Below are 22,841 nucleotides of genomic sequence, written 5' to 3'. Positions count from 1 at the left end.
AGTGTCTTCTCCCTGCCGCTGATTGCGAGTGTCTGCGCGTGGTCCATCGCTACAATAAACAGGAAGGGGGCCAGGTATCACCCTGTAGGATGCACCATTGTGCATCTGAACCTTGGCTCGAGTCCAGCTATGGCTTGTCTCTATCATCTGAACCATCTTCTTAGGAACCCCCGTAGGCCCGGTGAATGTTCATGAGTTTCCCTCAGTGAATGGTGTCATCACCGCTGACAGGTTCCGCTCCCTGAATGTAACAGCTTGAGTGAATACTAATTGTTATGTTTCATACACAGGTCCACCAGGTCCCAAAGGCCCAGTAGGACCTCTTGGCCCAGCAGGACAGAATGTGAGCTCTCAGAATACTTTACTAAAACACTTAAAAAACTGTCTGTCTGTCTGTCTGTCTGTCTGTCTGTCTGTCTGTCTGTCTGTCTGTCTGTCTGTCTGTCTGTCTGTCTGTCTGTCTGTCTGTCTGTCTGTCTGTCTGTCTGTCTGTCTGTCTGTCTGTCTGTCTGTCTGTCTGTCTGTCTGTCTGTCTGTCTGTCTGTCTGTCTGTCTGTCTGTCTGTCTGTCTGTCTGTCTGTCTGTCTGTCTGTCTGTCTGTCTGTCTGTCTGTCTGTCTGTCTGTCTGTCTGTCTGTCTGTCTGTCTGTCTGTCTGTCTGTCTGTCTGTCTGTCTGTCTGTCTGTCTGTCTGTCTGTCTGTCTGTCTGTCTGTCTGTCTGTCTGTCTGTCTGTCTGTCTGTCTGTCTGTCTGTCTGTCTGTCTGTCTGTCTGTCTGTCTGTCTGTCTGTCTGTCTGTCTGTCTGTCTGTCTGTCTGTCTGTCTGTCTGTCTGTCTGTCTGTCTGTCTGTCTGTCTGTCTGTCTGTCTGTCTGTCTGTCTGTCTGTCTGTCTGTCTGTCTGTCTGTCTGTCTGTCTGTCTGTCTGTCTGTCTGTCTGTCTGTCTGTCTGTCTGTCTGTCTGTCTGTCTGTCTGTCTGTCTGTCTGTCTGTCTGTCTGTCTGTCTGTCTGTCTGTCTGTCTGTCTGTCTGTCTGTCTCATCCCTTTTCCATTTGTGGCTGTACAATTTGATTGTTTTAATTTTAATGTCTTTTCTAACTCTTTATAGGGGAAACCTGGAGCCCCTGGAATTCAGGGCCCTGTGGGGCCAAAAGGAGAACGAGGGGAGAGAGTGAGTATGACATCCATGCAGAGTTCAATGACATTTGGTGGTTCTTTTCTCATAAAACTTCCTATAACAGACCTCTTCCTTGGGTTTCTCAGGGTCCTTTGGGTTATCCAGGAGAGAGGGGCTTCAGAGGAGAGCCGGTAAGCCCACCTCCACCTTGCACTATGGCCCTGGGGAATAAGGCCAGAATAAACCAGTGTGTGGAGAAACATCAACACATGTCACAGCTGGTTAGATTACTGTAAACTACACTAACCAGTGATACCACAAACTTGGAAAGAATGGGTTCTTTCTACCTTTAGTATGCTGCTGGAACCACTTTTATGGATGTTATTCAAAATAAAGTGTGTCCAATGTTTTTCTGTTAATGTTTTCCACAGGGAACATCAGGTCTCAAGGGAGAGCCAGGAGAGAAGGGCCTGCCGGTAAGAGAGGTGATATTTTGGTAGCGTGTGTACTTGCCCTGTACTTCACATACTCACTGAGTAGCACAGGTTGAGGACAGAGACAAGTGTAGTGGCGATTTGCCTTCAAAACAACAATCAAAACTCAAAAGGCCACTGAGGCATCAGGTATAGGGAATCTTACGCAGCCAGAAAACGTGTCCAATGTCCAGTCAAGCAGTGCAGGTTGGTGTCATTGCATTCAGCTTTTTTTTTTCAGATAAAAATCACACCCATGTGAAGTGAGGGGTGCTCTTATCATCGTACATCATCGTTCTCCATTCATTGTCAATGAGAATTTAATCTTTTTGTAGGACAAAAATAGCCGATTTGCTCATCTACATAAGAGGTCAATTCTCCATTCATTGCCAATGGCATTTAATGTTTGTGTTAGGACAAGAATCTACACTATAGCTGAATATAGGAGGGGCTAGCGCCCCTCAAAAATAGCAAATGTGATGGCAATGTTGTCTGCCTGACTCTGACACTGGTAAAAACAAATGTGCACTTTCCCTCTGCCTACAATTTACAATTTAGCAGACGCTCTTAATCCAGAGCGATTTATAGTAAGCAAGAACAAAAACATGGTAATACATACATAAAAATAGTCATCATGAATCATATGTAAGCTAAGAACCTAACAGTGGCATATATATATACTATATATATTTCTTCACTAATGCTCATAGATAATGGCATAATGGGTTATGGCAACCATAATGGCATCATTTTTGTCTGTACTCGCTCAGGCTGTGTGGATAGCTCAAAATGTACTGTACCAACCTACCAATGACATTATTGGCAGGGATTTCAAGCTACTGTACATTATAAACTTTGTTTTTTATTGATGCCATTGCTACTATTTTAATGAGGTAGCCTTCTAGGAAGAGAAAAGCTGCAGTTTCCATGTGCTTGAAATCCTTGCTGATGATGTCATCGACATGTGCATTTAGGTACGATGTACAAAAAGGGGAAGTGTTCCTTATACTTTGTGTCTGTCTAATACCTGCTTTTCTTTTGCATCTTTCTTATTTTACAAGAACAATCTAAATGTAAGAGATCTTTACTTATGCTACTACAAGTTCACTTGACAAAACAATCAGTCTATTCAGTGACTTCAGTTTGATATAACCATGACCTACAGTTTTAGGTCATGGTTTTAAATGTTTTTTTTTTACACTCAACATTAACGTTAACATGATTGTGATTGACATGTAATTGAGTTGCATCTCTTGCACTTGTGTTCAAAGATCATACCATGTGTGTGTTTTTTTAATCGGTTTGACTGTTTGACTGTCTGTTGGTGGTTTTGTGTGTGTGTGTGTGTGTGTGTGTGTGTGTGTGTGTGTGTGTGTGTGTGTGTGTGTGTGTGTGTGTGTGTGTGTGTGTGCGTGCGTGTGTGTGCGCGTGTGCGTGTGTGCGCATGTGTGTGATTTGTCGTGTTATTTGGTGTTGATGTTAACGTCTTGGTCCTTGGGGTGTGCTCTGGACTGTTGTCCCTCATCATGACACTGTCCTCTCCACCCTAAAGCTGTCTGACTCCCTCTGCAAGCTACTGTCCCCATGGCTACCTTTCACCGTCACATTCTCAGCATCTGACTTTGGCATATACAGTACATACACATTCAAACACAATCTGATGACTGAAATGGTGTAACCACTAACCAGTTAGAATCTGATTATTTTCTTAATTGAGAAAACGCTGCTCTATCTTACAAGTCGTTTACATTTCATTGAAAAATGAGTGTAAATGTATATGCCAAATCGCTCCATATGTTTTGGTGGTGGGTGGTGGTGGGTTTAGGGGGTGGTGTGTTCTGAGGTGAGTGGAGTGGATACAGCTATCCTCTTTTACCCCATAATGCAATGCTGCATGGTTCCATCTTTAACAGCTGCACCAACTGCAATTTCTTTTCTGGATGTAAAAATAAACTACAGAATGTGATTTATGGAGAAAGCTAAATTATGCAGATAACAAAGAAAAAAGGCACGGCAAGCTACTTTTTATTATTTATTTTTTATGTCAATTCTCTAAGCTCCAACCTTCCATGAGCTTGCTATTGTATTCTGTTATAAACAATCATGTTGTATACAGAATTAGGTGACCTACTGAAACCTTGCCCTTTTCTGTATAAATACAACATGGGTATATCTCATTAATGCATTTCTTAGAGGGAATCGCTCACCCAGACACCAATAGCATGAACTATTCTTTGCATGCTTTCTATTGCATCATAAATCCTCTGTCTAACATTGCTACTTCAACTTTGTCATGTTTATTTCTGTAGGGTTGACTTAAAGCCAGCAACGATTTAAATAAATAAACCCAAATGACAACATAGATTTCAAAATAAAATATTACTTGTTTCATGTAGCCTAGTGAAACTCTGTATTGCTAGCTACTATTGCGATCACAGCAGAGTGAAATATTATGGTTCTGAAAATACTTGCCTGGCTGAATGGCTACCCGTCAAAATGGAATGTGAATGGCATGATCAATGCTGTGACAGTGGACATCAGCTGTCACCAATGCGGCTGGTCTGTAATGTGCATGGTATTGTTGGCCAGCCCGGCATGGCAGAGACTGGCTTAGTATAGCAGCATGGCCAGTGAATGAGGGAGGTAGAGAGATATGGATAGGATAATGTCAATGAGTGCTGGGCAGATACATGGATTGTTTTTAACCTTCTAACTGCTGTAATGAATTGAAAGAAAAAAATGACTTGCGCCATGGCAAGCAGGCGTTTGGCTTGTGCTCTTTACCTTGACGGCTGTATCTATCTTCACAGGGGGACGGAATACATCAGATCAGAGAGGCGCTGAAGATCTTAGCTGAGAGGGTTTTAATCCTCGAGACTATGATCGGTATTCATGGTGAGTAGGAGGCCTGAGATAGGGTCAGCTTTAGGCAGGGGTCAAGTAGGGTGGAGTCTCACATCCCCATCAAACTTACTCTTTGGAGACACAGTGTGATCAGTCGCAAGCAGCCCCAGGACCTGGGCTGCTGTTTCCACCCCCTCACACAAACCCCCTTGTCACTGCTCTTTGATAGGACATTAGCTTGCAGATGTTCCAAGACTTGCAGGCAGACCTTGAGCTTCTGGCTCGCAGGGTGACGTTGCTGGAGGCTATCATCTGGCCAGGTAATACAGAGAGACATCCTTCTACAGCTGTACTGCAAATAGCCACATGGCCCCTATTGGCACAGGAGCTAAAGGTTTTGTGGCTATGACGAGTAGGACGAGTAGGCTGAAAACTGAAACATAATTATGTGAAATATATGATTTTTTTCCCTCATATACTACAGTACTGTACAACTGAAAAATGATGTCTTTATTTTGAAACTATGAAACGTTATGCACCATAGATTTGTCCTTTACAAGGTTATGTATACCAATGCATGTCATACACCTGACCTCAATTACAGCAATGTCAGGAAATTATGGACTTCTTATGATTTCAACTGATCATGTTGTAATGAAAGCTTGAGCTTTATGAATTAAAGCTACAATCTGTAAATTGTATATCCATTGAATGCCTCTCCCAACGGAGAGAAGTAACTAACATTGTCCAAACTACAGCCAAGATGGCAGATCAATGGCTGTCTATGGCCATCTGCTTCAAATAACCTTATTGCTGATGTCAACCAGTAGGTCTCTTACCCTACACCCAGGTCGAAATGTCTTAATGTAAGATTAGGGAGACCATCTCCAACCACTGTATATAAGATATGTTTGGATTGTAGCTTTAACATGTAGAAGAAGGGGGGAAAAAACACAATCGAACTTATCGCCAATCAGATTCTTTAAGCCTCCTCGGTAGTAACTGATTGATTGGATATGCCAAAGTAGAGTCTGGTTATGTGGACATGCATTGGTTGGTAGGGTAGCCTGGTCCCAACTCCTTTCTATCTTCGACAGAGCCTGACATGGGGTCTGGGGACGGCCTGTATGGCACGGCATCCCCAAGTTTCTACAGAGATAAGCGAGCAGGAGGATTTCCATTTCGACTTGCCTCGCCTCCTCTCTCCTCGGACACCAAGGTTCGAGGGAAGTAGCGCCTGGTGAACCTGAGGATCAGAGACTGGGTTAACCCCACCCTTTTTGGTCTCGGGCAATCAACTGATTCAGAGCTGATCTCATACCCCCTCTGGGCTGAACCATCTGATTAAAGGTGGGGAACACCTCAGGGAAACTCCACTGATACTCGAGAATACCCACCTTCATTGGGAATGAGTATGACTCCACCCCCATGCCCAACACTGTTCTCCTTATAGACCCAGAAGCTCACTCATTGTTTGTGGCCACAGCTTGGGACTTCAGCCTCAGGAAAATAAACAAGCAATTCATGGTGGATAAAAGGAAAATCTTTTTGAGAATCTTCTGTGGTGCTCAATAAGCTGGAAACTATTCTGGCCAATATGGGTCTTTAAGAGTAAAAAGGGTGAATCAGATGTGAGATGAAAAAAAGAGGCTGGATCAGAGTTTGTTTTGTCTTTCACAATGTGTCTGGAATCTGAATAGATTTCATTATTTAAGTATATTGAGCATGTACAATTTGCAGGACACAAACAAACCTCTTCCTCTAATATTTTTTATACTTGTATTGTATTGTTTAACTTGATGTTATGTAGTGCACTAAAAAGATGAAGACATCTCCTCTCACTGAGATATCAGTTGCTGTCAGTGATCTGGTCTAGTTTATTGGCGTGAGTTGGCTTATTCCCCTTTAAATACACATTAAGAAATGTACTATACTTACATTTATTAGTGTCCCAAAAAAAGCACAAACCACACTGCATTTCACTTATTTTGCATAGCCAGTAGAATATATTTGCAACAATCATAAGCCCTAAAACCAAACACCACATCAGAAGTCAAAGGTATCATCCGTTTGTCGGTCTGTCTGTCATTCCATTTCAAAATCTGTTACTAGTGTCAGCTTTTTAATACACTTCCCCCCCCTCCACTGCAAACACTAGACTGACATTCAGTCTCACGCAAATAAGAAATACTTAAACTGTTAATGGAGTTTGAATGCATTTTGCCCAATATTACATTGGTAAATTTAAACTGGTTTAAAAGAATGAAAAAGACTTGATAATTGCTTTCTCATCTTATAAATATTTTGTGAATTATTTAAAATTATGGTCAACTGTAGTTTATTGTTTTGTATGCTGGTATGTGTAACTTCATTTTATATTTTGAGTGTTTTGTTATTGCTTGCAAATGTGTTGTGTTAAGATAATCCTGTCTAGATGGTTGGTATAATAAAAACATTTTCAGTGTTTTTAACAGGTCACCTGTCCTCAGTTTGTCGTAACTAGGGCAATGGCCATTGGGAACTCTGCGACACACCACACACTGAGTTTTAATGGAGATAAGGCGGTTTCGAGATATGTGAAGATACACACACACACACACGCATAGATTTGCGTAATAATGTCATATGTCTTACTGCTGACTTCACACCGGGCAACTCTCTTCGAGTCCTCTGCAATATATACAGTACACCAAGTCAATCGTTCAGACAATTCTAGAGTCACACGGACACACGCATAGATTCTGTGCATTTATGGATACATGGTACTCATTAAACAATACTTGCATCTTAGATAACTATGCCAGTCACTGACTCTGTATGAAATGGTTTGGGAGTCTGGGTATCTCATTTTATAAATTATATTATCAGCCCTGTTTCAGTTTTCTTGCCAGGAGTTTTGAATTTTTTCCAGATTCATAATACTGTTTTGTAGTAAGTATAAATCATGTTTTTCTTAATTCAGTTACTTTGTGAACGAAAAGATCTGATGTATATATTTTATAGTAGGCCTATACAGTAGGCATATATATTTTATGTATATTAGAACAAACTGTTTGCTAAACAGTGATTATACCTACTGCCAATTAATCTCACACTCGGTTCATTAGAACTCATACAATGAGAAACCTCTTTATTAACCCACAGGGAACATTTAACATCAGATAAGCTCAGCAAAACCCAAGCATCTAAAAAAATATTGTACAAATAAGGCATTTTTCATAGCCTGACTGGTAACCACTATAGCCCCCTATAAACTGGCACAAGAGTCTGACATTGCTTCAGGGACCCTGTTGTGGCAGAATGCTCTTTCCCTTTGTTATTACCACTGCCTCATCCCCAACACGGCCATCGATGAGTAGAGAAATGGCGCCATCTAGCTGTTTGGAAGCAGCCAACGCCACCACAGCTTTCTCAGTAGGGAAGCCCATCTTCTCTAGTTGCTGCAACCTGAAGTTAAATGTCACCATTAGTCTTTTGATTAATTGCAACAATTCTAAGAATAAAATTAGTTAATACTTAAAAACATGAACATAAATTACACCACACGACCACGTTAAAAGTAGGGCAAAGTGGTGATATATTTTAATCATTGTTTTATACAGTTTGTTCAATAACTATGGTCTCCCTGTCTCCAGCTCTTAAATAAACTGAAAATATATTTTCAAGTAAGTTGCCAAATTTAATCCAATCACGAGTACCCATTTATTAGCTTCAATTTGATAATGTTCCAGTTTCAATTTTGTCAGCTCATTTCTATTTTCTTTGTGTCATCACTTCCAATTTCACTTGTCTATCCTGTATGTGTATGAGATCTCTGTCGTGATTGGATGACCTACCCGACCTCTTGTTTACTAAAGAAAGTGAGAGACCCTTGTTGCTGAACAAACACTCTAGTATAGCTATAGCAACAATTGCTATCAGAATATAGAGCTATGTAACAATTATTTTAACAAAATATTACCCTTACCCTACACCTAATTCTTTAAAAACTAAATAAGCACATATATGCTTACAACTAATACAAACCTGAGAGAGGACACTGATGACTTTGCCACCTCCACTTTTGCACTTGGGTCCTCTGGAACATCCTGTAAGGAGGCAATTATTCCAGCCCGTATCATCTGTTCCTCCATTAGCTGAGCCTCTGACATAGGAATGGACCCTTCCACGATCCAATGAGGGACAGGGTCTAACCATGGCCGTTGATTCAAAACTGAAGTGTCTCTCATGGGGGGCCAACTAGAAGGAGCTGTCGGATTTGTGGGAATTGTGTGAGAGAGTGATCCAGATCTGTAACACAGGGTGAGAGTTACATAGTCATCATCATGGAGTCAAGAGGTGAGTGGGCATAATGAAATGACACTATTTATTGACTTGACTAAGATGATTCACACCTCTGTGAGGTAGAGTAGGTGGGCAGTCTGAACCTGGTAGAGGTAACAATGCATGCCCAATCAGAAATGAAGGCAAAGATTCTTGTGTGTTCCAGCTCCTGTAAAATTCCAACGAAGGACTGATGATCTTTGAAATGTATTAAGTAACATAAAGTAGCAAGACTGGAAAAAGCATGTTGGTGTCATCTTATTAATGACTCACTTCAGACTTTTCTTTAAAAAAAAATATAGGTTTAACAGACAATATTTCTAGTAAAATGTGTCAGACAAGGATACAGTTATGCCCAATGCATATGGCGCAGAAGTGAAGCAGGGCTGGTGTACTTGGCAACAGCAGCAGACTGAGGAGTAGATAAAGCCATGGAAGAAACCAGACTGGTACACATCGTAAGAGCTTCTTTTGTGTCACCTGGCGACACTGAGCTGTAAAAAGCGCCAGCTGAGTGGCCGAGTAACCACATATCCGACTAGTCTCACTCCCACCAATGAAAATGACAAGGGTATACAGGGGTGGTAAAATGGCAGTGGAGAAGATGGAAAGGGCAAGGAAGGCAGCTGTTCCCCAGCGTCGCTCCTGACACGGTCCAAGCAACAATAGGAGAATAATATTGACGAGAAGAGAAGACAAATCCTCGTGACTGAATGCATAAAGCAACGGGTCTGTAACAGAAAGCAAGGGTTGACAGAAAGAGAGATTTTCTGTGGTTAGTTTGGTTGTGGATGCCTTTATTGAGGGGTTTTCAGGTAACTGTCAAGGGTTGGTATTGCAAAAAATAGGATCTAAGAGTTGATCATCGATATGACCAGCTAACTCTGGTCATATCGTTTTCAGATAGGGAAATCAAGAATATTATGGAATATGAATTAATGCGAGGCTTACCTTTGAACCTTGGGAAGTCTCCACCTGGGCCTAAACTTAAACTAGATTGAATGCCTCCAGAGTACATAAGGACCATTGCTGTTAACAATAAAACTGTGCCGAGGAAGAAACCTGGCCGATTAGAGCCAAACCAGAACCATACTGAGCATATGCGGTCAAGCATTGTTGCAACTGTAACGTTGTTAGTATATGACCACAATGTAAACAAAGTCCCCGGGACTGTTTTGTTATCCTTTTAGCTTAAATGTTTTACTATACCTACATTTTTGACTAATAAAGTCTTCAACCAATCAATCAAAATGTGTCTTGCTGCAATCAGTGTCCCATTTGCATCCAAGTAGTTTGATATGGAGTAGATTTCTATTTTGATGCCATCATGAGTACAGTATATGATCATCTGACATGCTGCTCTGAACTGAAACCCTCATCCCCATAGCCAATGGTCCGAGTCGTAAATTTACTTAAAATGCTTCTCGAAAACGACTATTGTGGAAAAGAATACCCCACAAATAACTGCCGAAATGAATTGCTCACATCAGGATCATCCACAGTTCCTAACTTCCTGTTTATTCCTACCCCGCTGGTTTGGACAATTCCAAATGACCACGTATCTTCTCTTTAAAACAATGTGGAAAACGAGTAAACGACCGCTTCAATTTAAATAGCACAATGACGAACATTTTGAATAAATAAATAAGTACATAAATAAATAAATAAAGAAATACAAATAATAATATGCATTGGTCACAAGTTAACACCATTGAAAGGCTCTAGACTAGAATCAATTGGTTTATTCCAACCTTGAGCAGCGCGGTGTCTATCGCGAGATGATGGCGATGCAGCTGCAGAGCCGTGTTGCCATTTCCGCTTGTTATAAGCGACTTTGGGCCAGGCTTTGGTCTTGTTTCCAAAGTGTTGCTTCCTAAATGTTGTTTAAACCAGAGGCAGGAGTCGCAGGACCTTCCAAAATGAATATGTATTTGTTTGCGGAACCCATATATATCTATGGCGGAACCTTCATATATACTCTAAGCCAAGGGCGGAACCCCATCTGACCCCCCCCCCCCAATCTGGGAACACATTGGCAAAACAAAGGAAAACTTAAAACAGCCCATGTACGTGAGTCAAGTTCAGTCGACAGAACACGACTCGAGACCCCCATACACGATTTATGTTGTTAAATGTTTTTAATATATATAGCTGTCTGTCTGATGATCATCCAATTTTAACAGACCCGGCCCCTAACCCTAAATAGGTAAGAGTGTAGCTAGATTGCTTGTTTCTCTCGCAAAGAACTGGCAACACTGAGAACAAGCGCAGTTAGCTAGCAGAAAGATTTTAGCTAGCCAGTAGCCACACACAGCAGTGAAGGCACACACACACGCAGTCCGCAGTAGCTCTTTCACGCAGATACATCAAGATGGCGTCCGCTCCGGGTAGGCAAAATTCCAACATTTCGACATATCTCGGTTTAAAGAGAATGTTCAATAACTAAATTACGTGTTTTATTGATAAATGTCCATTGGAGTGCTATTGTGTTGTTTAAATGTTTAGATGTGTAAGAGGCGTTAGTTTTCGTTCACGGTCGCCGGCGAAGGGAGGCTCAAGGCCTAACTTGAGGTCCCGATTTGGCCCATTTTTCTCTGGAACGTCGCATGTTCATTATCTTATTCTATATTAGTATATTATATATAATCGTGTTTGATTAATGAGGGTTTTTTTATACGCGTTTTAAAAATGGAAGCAGTTTGTGTGAATCCGTCTTATTTGGCTTATTTTATTGTGATGAACTATGTGAGGAATGATGCTAACGTTAGCAAGGCGGCCTTAGCATGGGTTGCGCGCGAAGGAGTTTGCCAGTGTTGTGTTGATTTAAAAATAATATCCAATTTTGACCAACACACCAACACAATCATCGATACTAGGAGCAATAAATCAACTGCTTACTTTAAATCCACGTTATTTTCGTATTTTTTTAACATGTTTACAAACGTGTTTTGTTTTTTTTACAGATTACAGTGCCTACACACAGGCCAGTGCCCAAACAGGGTAAGAAACGTGTGGTATAATTTGAGATTTTACATCGCTATTATACAGTATTTATATATATTGGAAATAATGACTGCACATTGTACTTTTTACAGGTACAGTTCCTATGCTGCTCAGCCCGCACAGGCGTATGGCCAGTCTGCACAGGTGAGAATTTAAACGGATTAGTGAAGAAGCCTCACTTATGGTGATGGAACGATATGATGCTATTTTTGCCCGAGTCCAATTTTCCCCCCTTTGTTCTTCAGCAGGGTTATAGCCAACAGAGTTATGGCTCGTATGCCCAACCTGCTGCTGCAGCTGCAGACACCAGTTACGCTCAGCCAGCAGCAGCAGCAGCTGGAACCTATGCCCAACCACAACAGCAGTATGGGTCCTCGTATGCACAGCCAGCAGCAGGTTAGTATTGTTCTATGGTTGAATCACATCACGGATGCATCTCCCGTAAGCCCAGTTGAGGTGGTTACCAAAATCTACTATTTATGTTTCCACAGCTGGATATCCTGCTGCCCAGGCCAGTGCTGCTCATGGCTACTCCCAGCCCACACAGGGTTATGGGGCAAGTGCTTATGATAGCACCCCTGCTGCTGCTGCTCCAGCTGCTACCCAGTCCACTTATGGGTCTCAGCCAGGCTACACAGCCCAGTCTGCCTACCCTGGCTATGGTCAGCAGCCAGCACCAGCTGCACCCCAGAGGTATGTGCCCATGTCACTTAATTTATTATGGCAGAGGATGAAACGACCACTGTTTCCTAGATGAAGATTCATGCTCTTGAGGTATATTGGTCATTGATCTTGTTCTTTTTCCATTTTAGTTACAACGCCACCAGTCAACCAACTGGTTACAGCCAGAATAGCTATTCCCAGCCAGCTACATATGGCCAACAGCAAACTGGGTACCAGACTCCACAAGGAAGCTATGCCCAACAGCAGAGCAGCTATCAGCAGCAGCCCCCAGCACAGCCGGCAGCGGCTCCACCATCTGCCTACCCTCCTCCTCAGACCTCAGGTTCCTATGGACAGCCTCCACCCAGTCAGTACGGCCAGCAAGGTGGACCTCCCAGTTACAACCAATCCAGCCATTACAGTGGGTGTTTTATTGTGTGGTTATGGTATTAACTAAACAAGCCTACCTCTTCACATTTAATTGTAAGGGTAGGAACTTGTTAGTGTTTGCACAATTGAATATTTTAACATTTTTGTTTTTCAGATAATTACAGGCAAGAAGGCCAGGGTGGAAGTTCTGGTTACTCTGCTTCAGAGCCGCCTTCAAGGTATCCAGGGTCAGGGGAAGGCAGAGGTCATGCCAGGGATGGGTTTGACAGAGGTGGAATGATGCATCGTGGGCGTGGCGGCATGGGACGTGGCATGGGGTAAGTTCCTTTCCTATATATGTAACCCTGCTTGTATTTTCATCCACAGGTGCGGTGGCCATGTAGAGCAGGGCTGAGGCACTCTCCTAAAGTCCTTTTGAATCATTAAAGAATGATTTCATTCCTATTTTCCAAATTATTGGTTTCCCACAATCCAAAGACAATAGTTGTCAAAGATTAATTAAGTGCCAGTGTGGGTATCAATTTTAACCAAGCATGAAGAATTTGTCCCAGCCCTACCTCTGAAAAGGCCAAAAGGTAAGAAAGGTAGTGTTTTCTCATCATAGTTGGGTTGCACAATTGTCCATGCACTGTGCAATACACATTGTAATGGCACATTTTTTTATTCATGATTCAGCACATGATTTGAAAATGATGATCCATAATAAGAAATGCTTTGGGTAACTGATAGTAGGGAGTTGCCTGTTGGTTTACGGTCTGTTAAGCCACACACCCCCCCCCCCCCCCACTACCATCTAAAAGAGCCTTTCTAGAGAGAAATTTAACACTACTTTTACCGGGGGAATTTTTCAGAATAATGGCGCTAGAGTGCCAAGCAGATGGGCAGACTTTACTTTCCATTTCCCCCAAACTGGGAGGTATAATGTTCCATTACTCCCTTGCGCTAATAAGTCTGATCTCTCTTTAAAAGCGTTAATATTCCAAACGAGATGCTTGGTTAAGTCAGAAATTAGGACAGAACATCTGCGTTATGATGAACCATGGAGAGCGACATAGATTTAGAGAGAATAGCAACGTTTTGTTGGCCCGTAAACAAGGAAATGAATGGCTGCGTGCATTCGCAAAACATGTCTTGGAGCTCTGAGCAAGGCGTTGCCTAGCAACGGCCACTGTCAATGGATTTAAGCGATCATGTTTTATATCATTATTACAAAATGAGGATGTGTATACACGTCAAATACGTACGTGTTAAGTGCTGGTATCCCATGTCATTCGACCGTAGCCTTTCAAACTGAGGTTTATTTGTGGTGCACTCACATTACTTTGGGTAGCTCAAGGTTCTAGGGATTTTGACACACTTGCCTAATAGTTGCTTTTATTGGTAATATTAGAAGTTGGTGTACAACTTCAGTTTTCTCATCAGTTGCCTTGTGAATTTGCTGAGACATCTAGAGCAACCTGTGCATATATCATGCATTATTTAAAATGGACTTTAATGGGCTTTGAAGAAATATTTATAAATGAAATTCACATTTGGGTGTTATATGAAGTTAAGAAGGGAACAATTTCCACGTAATCACTTATAAACTAAAAGGTATCTTGTTTTTTTCCTATACCGAGTTTTAAGAGTCATGGGTTTGCAAGACTGTCTTTGTCGATGGCCATTTCTTTCTCAATTTACCAACCCACTTTCTAGTGGATATGAAGAAAATTATGAGCTTTCTTGGATTTTCAATGGAGTGATTCAATTGGCAAATTGGTTGCTTAAATTGGTGTGGGAGGTACAGAGAATCTAGAAAGTGTTTGTTAAATCTTTTTTAATTATGGTATAAATACACATTTGAGCAGAACTGCGATAAAAGATGGGCAACATTTGAGGTGACCATAATAGGCAATAGAGTAGAGGTATTCCAACAATCTGCTAACTTCTCTTTTCGTCTTTTCACAAGTTCGGATTGGTTTCTTAAAAAGAGACATATATATATATATATATATAGGGGAATGCCACTGTATTTCAGTTTTCCAGCAAGCTCCCCTTTTATGCATGGAAAAGTAGCTGTGAGAAACTTCTTGGGGTTTGAATCCATTTTAACTTCTGGAAATGTAGGGCTCAAGGTTGTCAGACCCAACATCACAGATTTGTCCTGCTTTGTGGGTTTATAGTCTTTAAAAATATTGTTAGTTTAGATTTTCAGTTTTTTTTTTTTTAGTTTTATGGATGTATTAGTTTTATTGTCACTACATGCTTCTCCTGACATTGAAAAAAAGAGTTCTGGCAATCTGAGGTGTAGGAGTGTCAAGTAGGTCATAAATGAAACACCCGTCTTTCTGAAAAAGCAAAGTTTGGATGTTGGAAGGAGCATGTATTGCCTCTTAGCATTAGTTTTCCCTAATTAGTTAATTTTGGATGGAAGAATACATGAAATCAGGTGTACCGTGTACATAACATTATTTATTCCAATATTGAGCAAAGCCTTTTAAATCTTGTACTGTACTCTAGATGGAGCTCAAATTATTGTACTGTATGTACGAACACAATCAGTGCCGGGATTTTCTTCAAAATAAAGGCGCTATAGAGTGCCAGAATATATGGGAGATTTTACTCTGAAAATCCCCACCTTCCGCCCCCCCAAAAACGGGAGGCATAATGTTGCTTGCTTGCTTCGCGATGATTACGCTAAAGTCTCTCTAGAAGCATTCATATTCTAAACGAGAGGCTTGTTGAAGTCAGAAATGTATGCTCTTTTGGTCAAAACCATGGAGCACTCCCTCGATTAGGAGATACGAGGCATTCTTTCTGAGCCGTAAACAAGGAAGTGAACGGCAGTGCCAACAGCAAGGAGTATGGTGCAGAAGGAGAGGCAAACCCCAAAAGAGAATTTTTATTTTTTGTTAATAAAAAAAATAGCGCATGAAGTGTGTACACGTCCACTGGATCCAACTGTTGGATTAGAAATTACGTTTGTACACGTTTAACGGTCTGAATGTGTTAAACATTCATGCTCATCCCTAAACAGCTGGGTAATTACTAGATGGAGCTCAAATCAAGGGGGAAAAGCCCCATTATTTGAAAAGCAATTCTGTGCGTTGCATTGTTCATTTGAGCCTTTATTTCCTGTTGGAAAAGTTTTTCCTTCGTTTTTTCTTAACCATAACAGCCCTCGGTATCAGCAAATTAACAACACTACTCATGGTGTTCCCCTTAAGTGGCATACGTTATGGAGCTTAATTTAGCCAATTATTGGTTCAACGGCTGATGCCTCAGTTTTGTGCCCAGTTGCATTCTCGAGTTTGTAGTGCAAGGATTTGCAAACTCATGGTTAACTGTTTTGAAGTTTCAGTCTGGAGTCCATCATCATCAGGTGGTATGATAAATAATAGTGTTTTCTCTTAAGTTTTTAATACAGCTGTGGCAATAATTCTAGTTTGGTCTCATTGTTCATCTTTGTGGCCACCCAAATTATGTTTAAAGTTGAGGTTCTGTTATCAAATTTAAATTATCAAATCATCTGGACTACACTTTAGTTGGATAACAACATGGCTAAATGACAGTTTATACTATGTTTTCAGTAGTGGTGTACCACTGCAAAATTATTACAGCAGAAACACTAAGGGAAGGATACATGAGATATTATGCATGATTCATAAATAGTAAAGTTACCCACATAGCATCTCCATAATGGCTTTCATAATTTGGTAACCATTTTGTTATGCCACATGAATATTTGGGGGATGGGTGTTCATGTCTCACATTAATGCAATTATCAGTATGTTTTTGTGGTTTGGAATACAAATGTTTGATCACATTATTTTGAGCACTTTTTAACATGCTTTGTCACATTTATACCGTACAGGTAACAGTGAGAGCCATTTAAAACCATCTATACTCTAGAAAGTACCTGTACTCAATACAGAGCCGGCAACTTAAGCAGCAGGAGGGGCGCTTAAACAAAGATTCGGGGTCTGCCTATATTCCAACAACTAAGGATGGTGGTTTCAAAAGCATGATGGGCAAATCTATTAAGAGTTTGTTTTTGTAATAAAAAAAAAATATTTTTGTTTTAACATTGACTGCCACGGTTGTGCTCAGTTTATAGTCCGTTCAGTAGCGAGGAATACAACTGGATGTTTTATTTTGAAACCCCTGAAATTGCACCCCAGTGAACCGGAAGTAGTAATCGGCCATTACGGATCAGCCACTAGTTACTTTGCGTTTATCAGAAGCGTTACTATAGTAACTGCAGATTTTTTTAACATTGACGTTCTGTTCAATCACCTCAATCTGCGCATCAATTCCGAGAAAGATCACAGCCATTACAGCAGCCGAGTGTTGCCTAGTGACGTGGAACACTACTATATGTAAATATAAAAGAGGATATTGGATTTATAACTCCAAAAGACGGAGATCTCCGTCCATGGCATACTACAGTTGTATTTGAAAAGATGGAGATCTCATCAAAGGCAGTCAATGTTTTAACTTGGTAGATATTGTAACAATCAAATGAAATATATTTAATTTGTTCATATTGTTAAAATTGTGTCTGTAAAACACTGAGCAATTGTTTTTTTTATTTTTCTTACAAAGGTGAAAATGATCACCTGATCCTATTGTGAAATTTCAGATGCATTGTATTTTTATTAACTAGTACATATTTATTTGAAGTGTACATTTTGTTGAAGGTTGGTGTTGGTACAAGGTTACACCATTTAGATGTGTAATGGTAATTATTAGTTATCAATGCATCTGGAATTGTTATATGTACAATTTTGAGGGGTATTGTACACATTTTGATGGGTTTTGTCAATGGTAATGAAAACTTGTTATTTGTATAGCACTACTTAAATCTGTCATTAACTTTGTAGCAAGCTAGCAAATTTATAACGGACAAATCCCCATCTCCCCTCGTTTGAATTGTATATTGATCACTTTTGGGAGTTAACTGCTGTTAGGATAGCAAGGAATGTCTTCATTACTCCCATATCCAAGCCTCATGGCTCGAGGCGTGGAAGTGGCCGTAAATGGGAAATCGCCTTCATATCTCCATTTATTCCCCCATAGCAGCGCTGGAGACAGAGGTGGCTTCAGTAAGCCTGGTGGTAAGTTAACGAGTATTACACTGGTTAGTCCACTCCAAACCTTAAAACCTTTTTGAGCAAATATGCTCCGAATATCTTTGATGCATATTACATTGTGGTACACAGTTTTTATTTATATGATCACCTGAACATAAAGGGGGGTTCTTTTGGGGTGCAAGACCTCTTCCTCTGGGGTACTTGGTAAACATTTTGCTTTTATCACTCATTCACTGCCTGTGGTTTCACAGTTTTGTCAGGTTGAGTTTTTATCAGGTTAATCACAAATCTCCGATGGCAACAGACATGTCTTGTTTCTTACGGTCTTAAATCTCATGGACTGAATTCCTGGGTTTTTTGAGCATTCATATCTGGTCTTAAAGACATATGATACACAATTATTTGCAAAAGGGTCTGAGGTATTATTCATCCAAATATCAATATTACACTGAGGGAAATATGGTCATCCGTCAGGTATCATTTTCAACTTTCCTATATGGCTGAGGCTGATATATTTGGAGTGTCTGGGTTATCTCTTATAATGCTCCTCAGGAGTAATGTAATGTCCAAGTTGGCACACACTGACTTGTCTTTACCTTTTCTCTCTTACCCTCATTTGATGGACTACAGGACCCATGAACAGCGAAGGAGAGCGTGAAATGGGTGAGTAGATGACTAGACGTGTAGCTTGTTACATAATGGCCTTAATTTTAGGGATGCCTCTATCACGATTTTTCCACTCCCGATTAACCCATTCTGTGCGGGAACCCATTTTTGCGTTCTGTACAGTATGTACAGTATTCAAAAATGTTGATGCTGAAAAATATGTTTTTCAGAAAACTTAGGTCAGGATTTAGAGGCGTTTTTAGAATCGGCCTCAGGCCTAAATGGGTTAACCATCAAAACCGCACATATTTAAGTCTATGCTGTCTAATATATGGCAGGTAGCACTTTTTTATCTTTACTTTTTATTACTGATTTTCTAGTCTGGAATGTTAATCAGGATTGATCAAGTGATATGACTCAACCCGAACATAACCTCCCCAGAATAATGGTCAACAAGTTACACAACAGCAGGTTCTGAGAATAACTGACCAATTTATTAAACAATCACTTTCCTGGGGACCCCTTGGAACTCCCTGAAGGACCCCTGATCCCACTTAGCATTTGTTAGCACTTAAGCAGTCATTAGCATGTGTGCGGTCTCTCGTCTAAGATAATTATTGCTGATCGACGCTAAAGAGGAATTTGCTGCTGTTGCCAGGGTGGAGAATCGAGCTCTTTATTTTTTTTTTGCAAGTTTTGCATTCTGCTGTTGCATCTTCTAATACAGCTGACATTGCTGCTTGCTCCGCTCAGCGCTTGACTCGTACAGTACTGCCGCTCGAGCAGCAGCAGCCTGCTGGCTAGGCTAGCTGCCTGCCCTGCACTCTGGCTACCTGCTAGCAGAGCCACACTGCCTGCTTGTAGCACTGTTATGATCACGCTGGATGGAACGAAGTGCTGAAGCGGAGTACTGGAATGGAGTGCTTGGATCGGAGAGTTTGATTGGTCATTTTCGCTGTAGTCAGATCCCAATGTTTTTTTGTCTATCGTCCCCGATCAGAAGAGCGGATCGTGGCATCTCTACTTAATTTATATTGGATGATTATTCTACCATGTTTTTCTCTGCTTGTGGCCTATTTTTGTAAGTCTTTTTGTAAGTTTCTAATCTGCAATACTTTCTTTTTCAGGACGCCCTGAGGAGCAGGATGATTCTGAGAACAGCACGATCTACATTACTGGGCTGACTGAGAACGCCACTATAGATGAGATGGCTGAATTCTTTAAGCATGTCGGACCTATAAGGGTAAGAATTTCCTGCTCTTTTTAACCCCTTTTCTCCCCAATTTAGTTATTTCAAATGATTACTCCTCACAAACACTTTTGTTGTCAAGGCTGTTGTATCCTACTGACACATCAGCCAGTGAGGAGACTCCCAACGTCAGCCTCCCACCATCACTCCCTGCTGACGGGTGACACAGCAGCCTGTAGGAAATTCATGCATTTGACAAATATCACCCACTTGCCCAGCTTCCCTACCCAAACATGGGCCAATTGTATTCACAAACCATATGCACTATGGTGGATTCGAACCCACAACCGATGCACCACCCGATCGCCTTTGCAAAGTGGACTTGTGGCAACTTTAGTATGTAATGAATTCCTCTGTACTGTTTCTTCAGATTAACCGCAGATTGGGTCAGCCGGCTATTAACATCTACACAGACAAGGACTCTGGAAAGCCCAAGGGTGATGCAACCCTGTCTTATGAAGAACCCTTCTGTGCCAAAGCAGCAGTGGAGCACTTTGATGGTATGTTTTGTGCTCTGCCTGTTCTTGATTCTGCATTTCCAGCACTGAACAATACAAACTTTTATTAGATGAATCCTTAATATCTTTCTATTTCATTTGAAGGCAAGGAGTTCCAGACCCGTAGGCTGAAGGTTTCCATGGCACGACGAAAGCCTATGATGGGAGGGATGCGAGGTGGCATGCCTATGCGAGATGGTATGATGGGTCGTGGAGGTGAATATCAGCAATGTGTTTTAGAAAGATTGAGTCCTGGTATAGAAATATCGTTTTCCTAATTTCATAACTCCATGTTTAATAGGTATGATGGGCCGTGGAGGTGAGCGCGGAGGCTTTGTCCCACGAGGTGCTCCACGTGGAATGGGCGGAGGGAGGGGAGGACCTACTGGTGGCAATATGCAGCAGAGAGCTGGGGACTGGGAGTGCCCTAACCCGTAAGTATTCATTCATGCATGCGATTTTCTGCATTAAACATTGGCTTGAAACGCTTATATTCAAATTCTAATTTTTCTCAGCGGATGTGGCAACCAAAACTTTGCCTGGAGGATGGAGTGTAACCAATGCAAGGCTCCCAGACCAGAAGGTCTAGGTGGTGGACCTCCATTCCCCCCTGGAGGTAAGGATTTGTGAACTTGTCACTCAAGTCAGTTTTGGAATACTATTTCAAAAGGTGTAATCGTCTTAGTTGGAAGAATGTAATAGGAGCTTCCTTTTTAATTAATGTTTTGAGTATGTGGGATATAAACTAAACTTGGATATTGTGTTTCTTTCAGGCGGTGATCGTGGCAGAGGTGGTATGGGAATGCGTGGGGGCAGAGGCATGGACCGAGGTGGCCCTGGAGCTGGAGGACCAGGGGGGCCTGGAGGTTTCCGTGGAGGCTGGGGAGGCGACCGTGGTGGTTTTAGAGGACGCGGTGGGATGGATAGAGGGGGATTCCGTGGGGTGCGTGGAGGACCACCCATGGGCGGTAGAGGTGGAAGAGGAATGGGTCCACCCGGCAAGATGGACATGAGGTACGGACATGACTCGCAATACTTTTTACCAGAACTGCATTACCACTTTGCAAAACTCAATATGCACTCATAATGTTTTATAAAGTCGACTATGTTGTCTTTTGCAACTCCAAACTCGGGAATGCTCTGTCAATTTGTTTATATAACATTATAGTCAACATGGAGAGTGTCACCAAATAAACGACAGTAAAGATATAGACTAGACACGTCTTGGTGTCTAAGCGGAAGATGCTTTAATTTTCCACGTATCCTAATTTCAATCTCAGAAAACGGCCATACCCAAACAAGAAGCCGTTAAATGTAGCAGATGTGACACATTGCGTCCGTTCCTAGTGTTTCATATGAACCGCATGGTTGGAGTTTGTTTAATTATGGATGGAAAAAGTTCATGTGTAATGTCAATGTTCAAGTGCAATTTGTCATTCCGGTTTTCTTCTTTACCAGGGATCATCGCCAGGAACGCCGAGACCGACCTTACTGAAAAACAACGAATACTGAATTTTCTGTTTAGTGCAGATTTTTTTTTTCTTCAGTGGACATTTCTAATTTATGATTCCATATATGGTTCTAGAACTGCTTTTGAATATCCTGGTGCAGTTTCACTCAGCTCAAATGTTTTCTAGTTTATTCAATATTTTGCCATTGTCTTGTGCATGTTTTTTTGAATTTTTAAATACCGTATGCAAGTTAGTTTTTACAGTGTATTGTAAGATCTTTTTTCTTTTTATCGTAAATTGCCTCCTGTTCCCCTTGACCAACTGATAGTTGTGTATTGACAAATTTGGAAAATAAAAAAAGCTCTCATTTGATTTCTTTGTTACACCAACCTTGATGAGAGTAATTGAATTTCTTACCTGGTGCTGCATGTTTTATCCAAAGTCTGAACACATTCCATATCCATTTTAGAGGGAATGTCCATGTTTAGCTTTTCAGCCGCTAAAATGTTCTCAAAATATGTTAATTCACGGTGTTTCACAAAGCAAGTGAGTTGAAACAAATATTACTTTGTCTACTTTAAAGTTTCTTTACCTGTGAAAGGGTGGATATTGGATATAATTTCATAATGTGCTAAAATATTTGTTTTTCAGACCAGTGGTCTGTAAGCAGCGTTTATCATTCAAAACGAACATTGTGAGCTTTATGATTTGATGCACAAAAAGCTATTTGGTCAAGCATTGGTATACTCAACTTAACTCATATTGGTTTACTGAAATGTCCTCAAGGTGGCACCATTTACAAACGTTGCATGGTTGGCTGCAATGCAGAGCCAATGCAAACCTAGTCTCTCGAGACACTGACTTCATCAAAGGAAAAGAGGTGCTGTTTTTCCTTTTTTTTTTACTATGGGTTCTCAGATTTATGTAAACCTGGCTTTTAGGAAACTTGCTTTTCAATTGACTTCCATTTTTGTCTTTTTGAAGATTGCACAAACATGGAATGTTATTAATCACATGTGTGAATGCAGGCCACATTCTCTTGTCATGTTAAACACATGGATATTAGGCATTCTCAGATAATTCTGTTTTTGAGAATTTTCACTGTTCCTAGGTTACTACAATAACCACTTAAATTTCTTTGATCTAATCCATTGCA

General features: G+C 41.0%; 3 protein-coding genes across 10 annotated transcripts in view; 2 read left to right on the top strand and 1 right to left on the bottom strand.

Annotated features, from left to right (window-relative positions):
- emid1 (EMI domain containing 1) overlaps window positions 1–6,897 on the top strand; it is a 64,688-nt gene extending 57,791 nt beyond the window's left edge. The window contains exons 11-16 of one of the 3 annotated variants that reach the window (XM_079516423.1): window positions 291–343; window positions 1,106–1,168; window positions 1,261–1,305; window positions 1,546–1,590; window positions 4,661–4,751; window positions 5,529–6,897. In XM_079516423.1, the coding sequence (XP_079372549.1) occupies window positions 291–343; window positions 1,106–1,168; window positions 1,261–1,305; window positions 1,546–1,590; window positions 4,661–4,751; window positions 5,529–5,665 (434 nt within the window). In that variant the 3' untranslated portion in view covers window positions 5,666–6,897. Of the gene's footprint in view, window positions 1–290; window positions 344–1,105; window positions 1,169–1,260; window positions 1,306–1,545; window positions 1,600–4,397; window positions 4,483–4,660; window positions 4,752–5,528 lie in introns of all 3 variants that reach the window. The other 2 variants (XM_079516422.1, XM_079516424.1) reach the window with 2 other exon arrangements.
- Window positions 6,898–7,544: 647 nt separating this feature from the next.
- Window positions 7,545–10,303, bottom strand: rhbdd3 (rhomboid domain containing 3). The gene is made up of 5 exons (XM_079516425.1): window positions 9,706–10,303; window positions 9,102–9,485; window positions 8,826–8,952; window positions 8,458–8,721; window positions 7,545–7,878 (listed from the first exon to the last, which is right to left on the bottom strand). Exons 1-5 carry the CDS (start codon window positions 9,866–9,868, stop codon window positions 7,710–7,712), a joined length of 1,107 nt encoding a protein of 368 aa, XP_079372551.1. The 5' UTR covers window positions 9,869–10,303; the 3' UTR covers window positions 7,545–7,709.
- A 722-nt stretch (window positions 10,304–11,025) lies between these two features.
- Window positions 11,026–22,074, top strand: ewsr1b (EWS RNA-binding protein 1b). Of its 6 annotated transcripts, none has more exons than XM_079516236.1 (16): window positions 11,026–11,141; window positions 11,718–11,754; window positions 11,850–11,901; window positions 12,003–12,153; window positions 12,249–12,450; window positions 12,570–12,841; window positions 12,965–13,127; window positions 17,869–17,906; window positions 18,513–18,545; window positions 19,616–19,731; window positions 20,108–20,237; window positions 20,340–20,432; window positions 20,536–20,668; window positions 20,753–20,850; window positions 21,008–21,248; window positions 21,693–22,074. In XM_079516236.1, the coding sequence occupies exons 1-16, from the start codon at window positions 11,126–11,128 to the stop codon at window positions 21,727–21,729; spliced, it is 1,812 nt and encodes a 603-aa protein (XP_079372362.1). In that variant the 5' UTR covers window positions 11,026–11,125; the 3' UTR covers window positions 21,730–22,074. The 6 variants fall into 6 exon arrangements, with proteins under 6 accessions (XP_079372362.1, XP_079372361.1, XP_079372359.1 ...); XM_079516235.1 differs by having other exon boundaries at window positions 11,028–11,141; window positions 20,750–20,850; XM_079516233.1 differs by having other exon boundaries at window positions 11,029–11,141; window positions 20,340–20,450.
- Window positions 22,075–22,841: the final 767 nt, after the last annotated feature.

Source organism: Electrona antarctica (assembly GCF_951216825.1).
Source record: "Electrona antarctica genome assembly, chromosome: 12".
NCBI lineage: Eukaryota > Metazoa > Chordata > Actinopteri > Myctophiformes > Myctophidae > Electrona > Electrona antarctica.
Note: the sequence above shows the minus strand (reverse complement) of the source record. Positions and strands in the feature narration are given on the sequence as shown.

What these genes read in the sequence shown, in the direction of transcription:
- rhbdd3 (XM_079516425.1), bottom strand. Translation starts at nt 9,868, where the DNA reads ATGCTTGACCGCATATGCTCAGTATGGTTCTGGTTTGGCTCTAATCGG. An exon ending in ACCTACTCTACCTCACAGAG is followed by an intron (nt 8,722 to 8,825) that starts GTGTGAATCATC and finishes CCTGTGTTACAG; the next exon opens with ATCTGGATCACTCTCTCACA. An exon ending in TCATCAGTGTCCTCTCTCAG is followed by an intron (nt 7,879 to 8,457) that starts GTTTGTATTAGT and finishes ATTTAACTTCAG; the next exon opens with GTTGCAGCAACTAGAGAAGA.
- ewsr1b (XM_079516231.1), top strand. An exon ending in CAGGCCAGTGCCCAAACAGG is followed by an intron (nt 11,755 to 11,849) that starts GTAAGAAACGTG and finishes TACTTTTTACAG; the next exon opens with GTACAGTTCCTATGCTGCTC. An exon ending in GCACCAGCTGCACCCCAGAG is followed by an intron (nt 12,451 to 12,569) that starts GTATGTGCCCAT and finishes TTTCCATTTTAG; the next exon opens with TTACAACGCCACCAGTCAAC.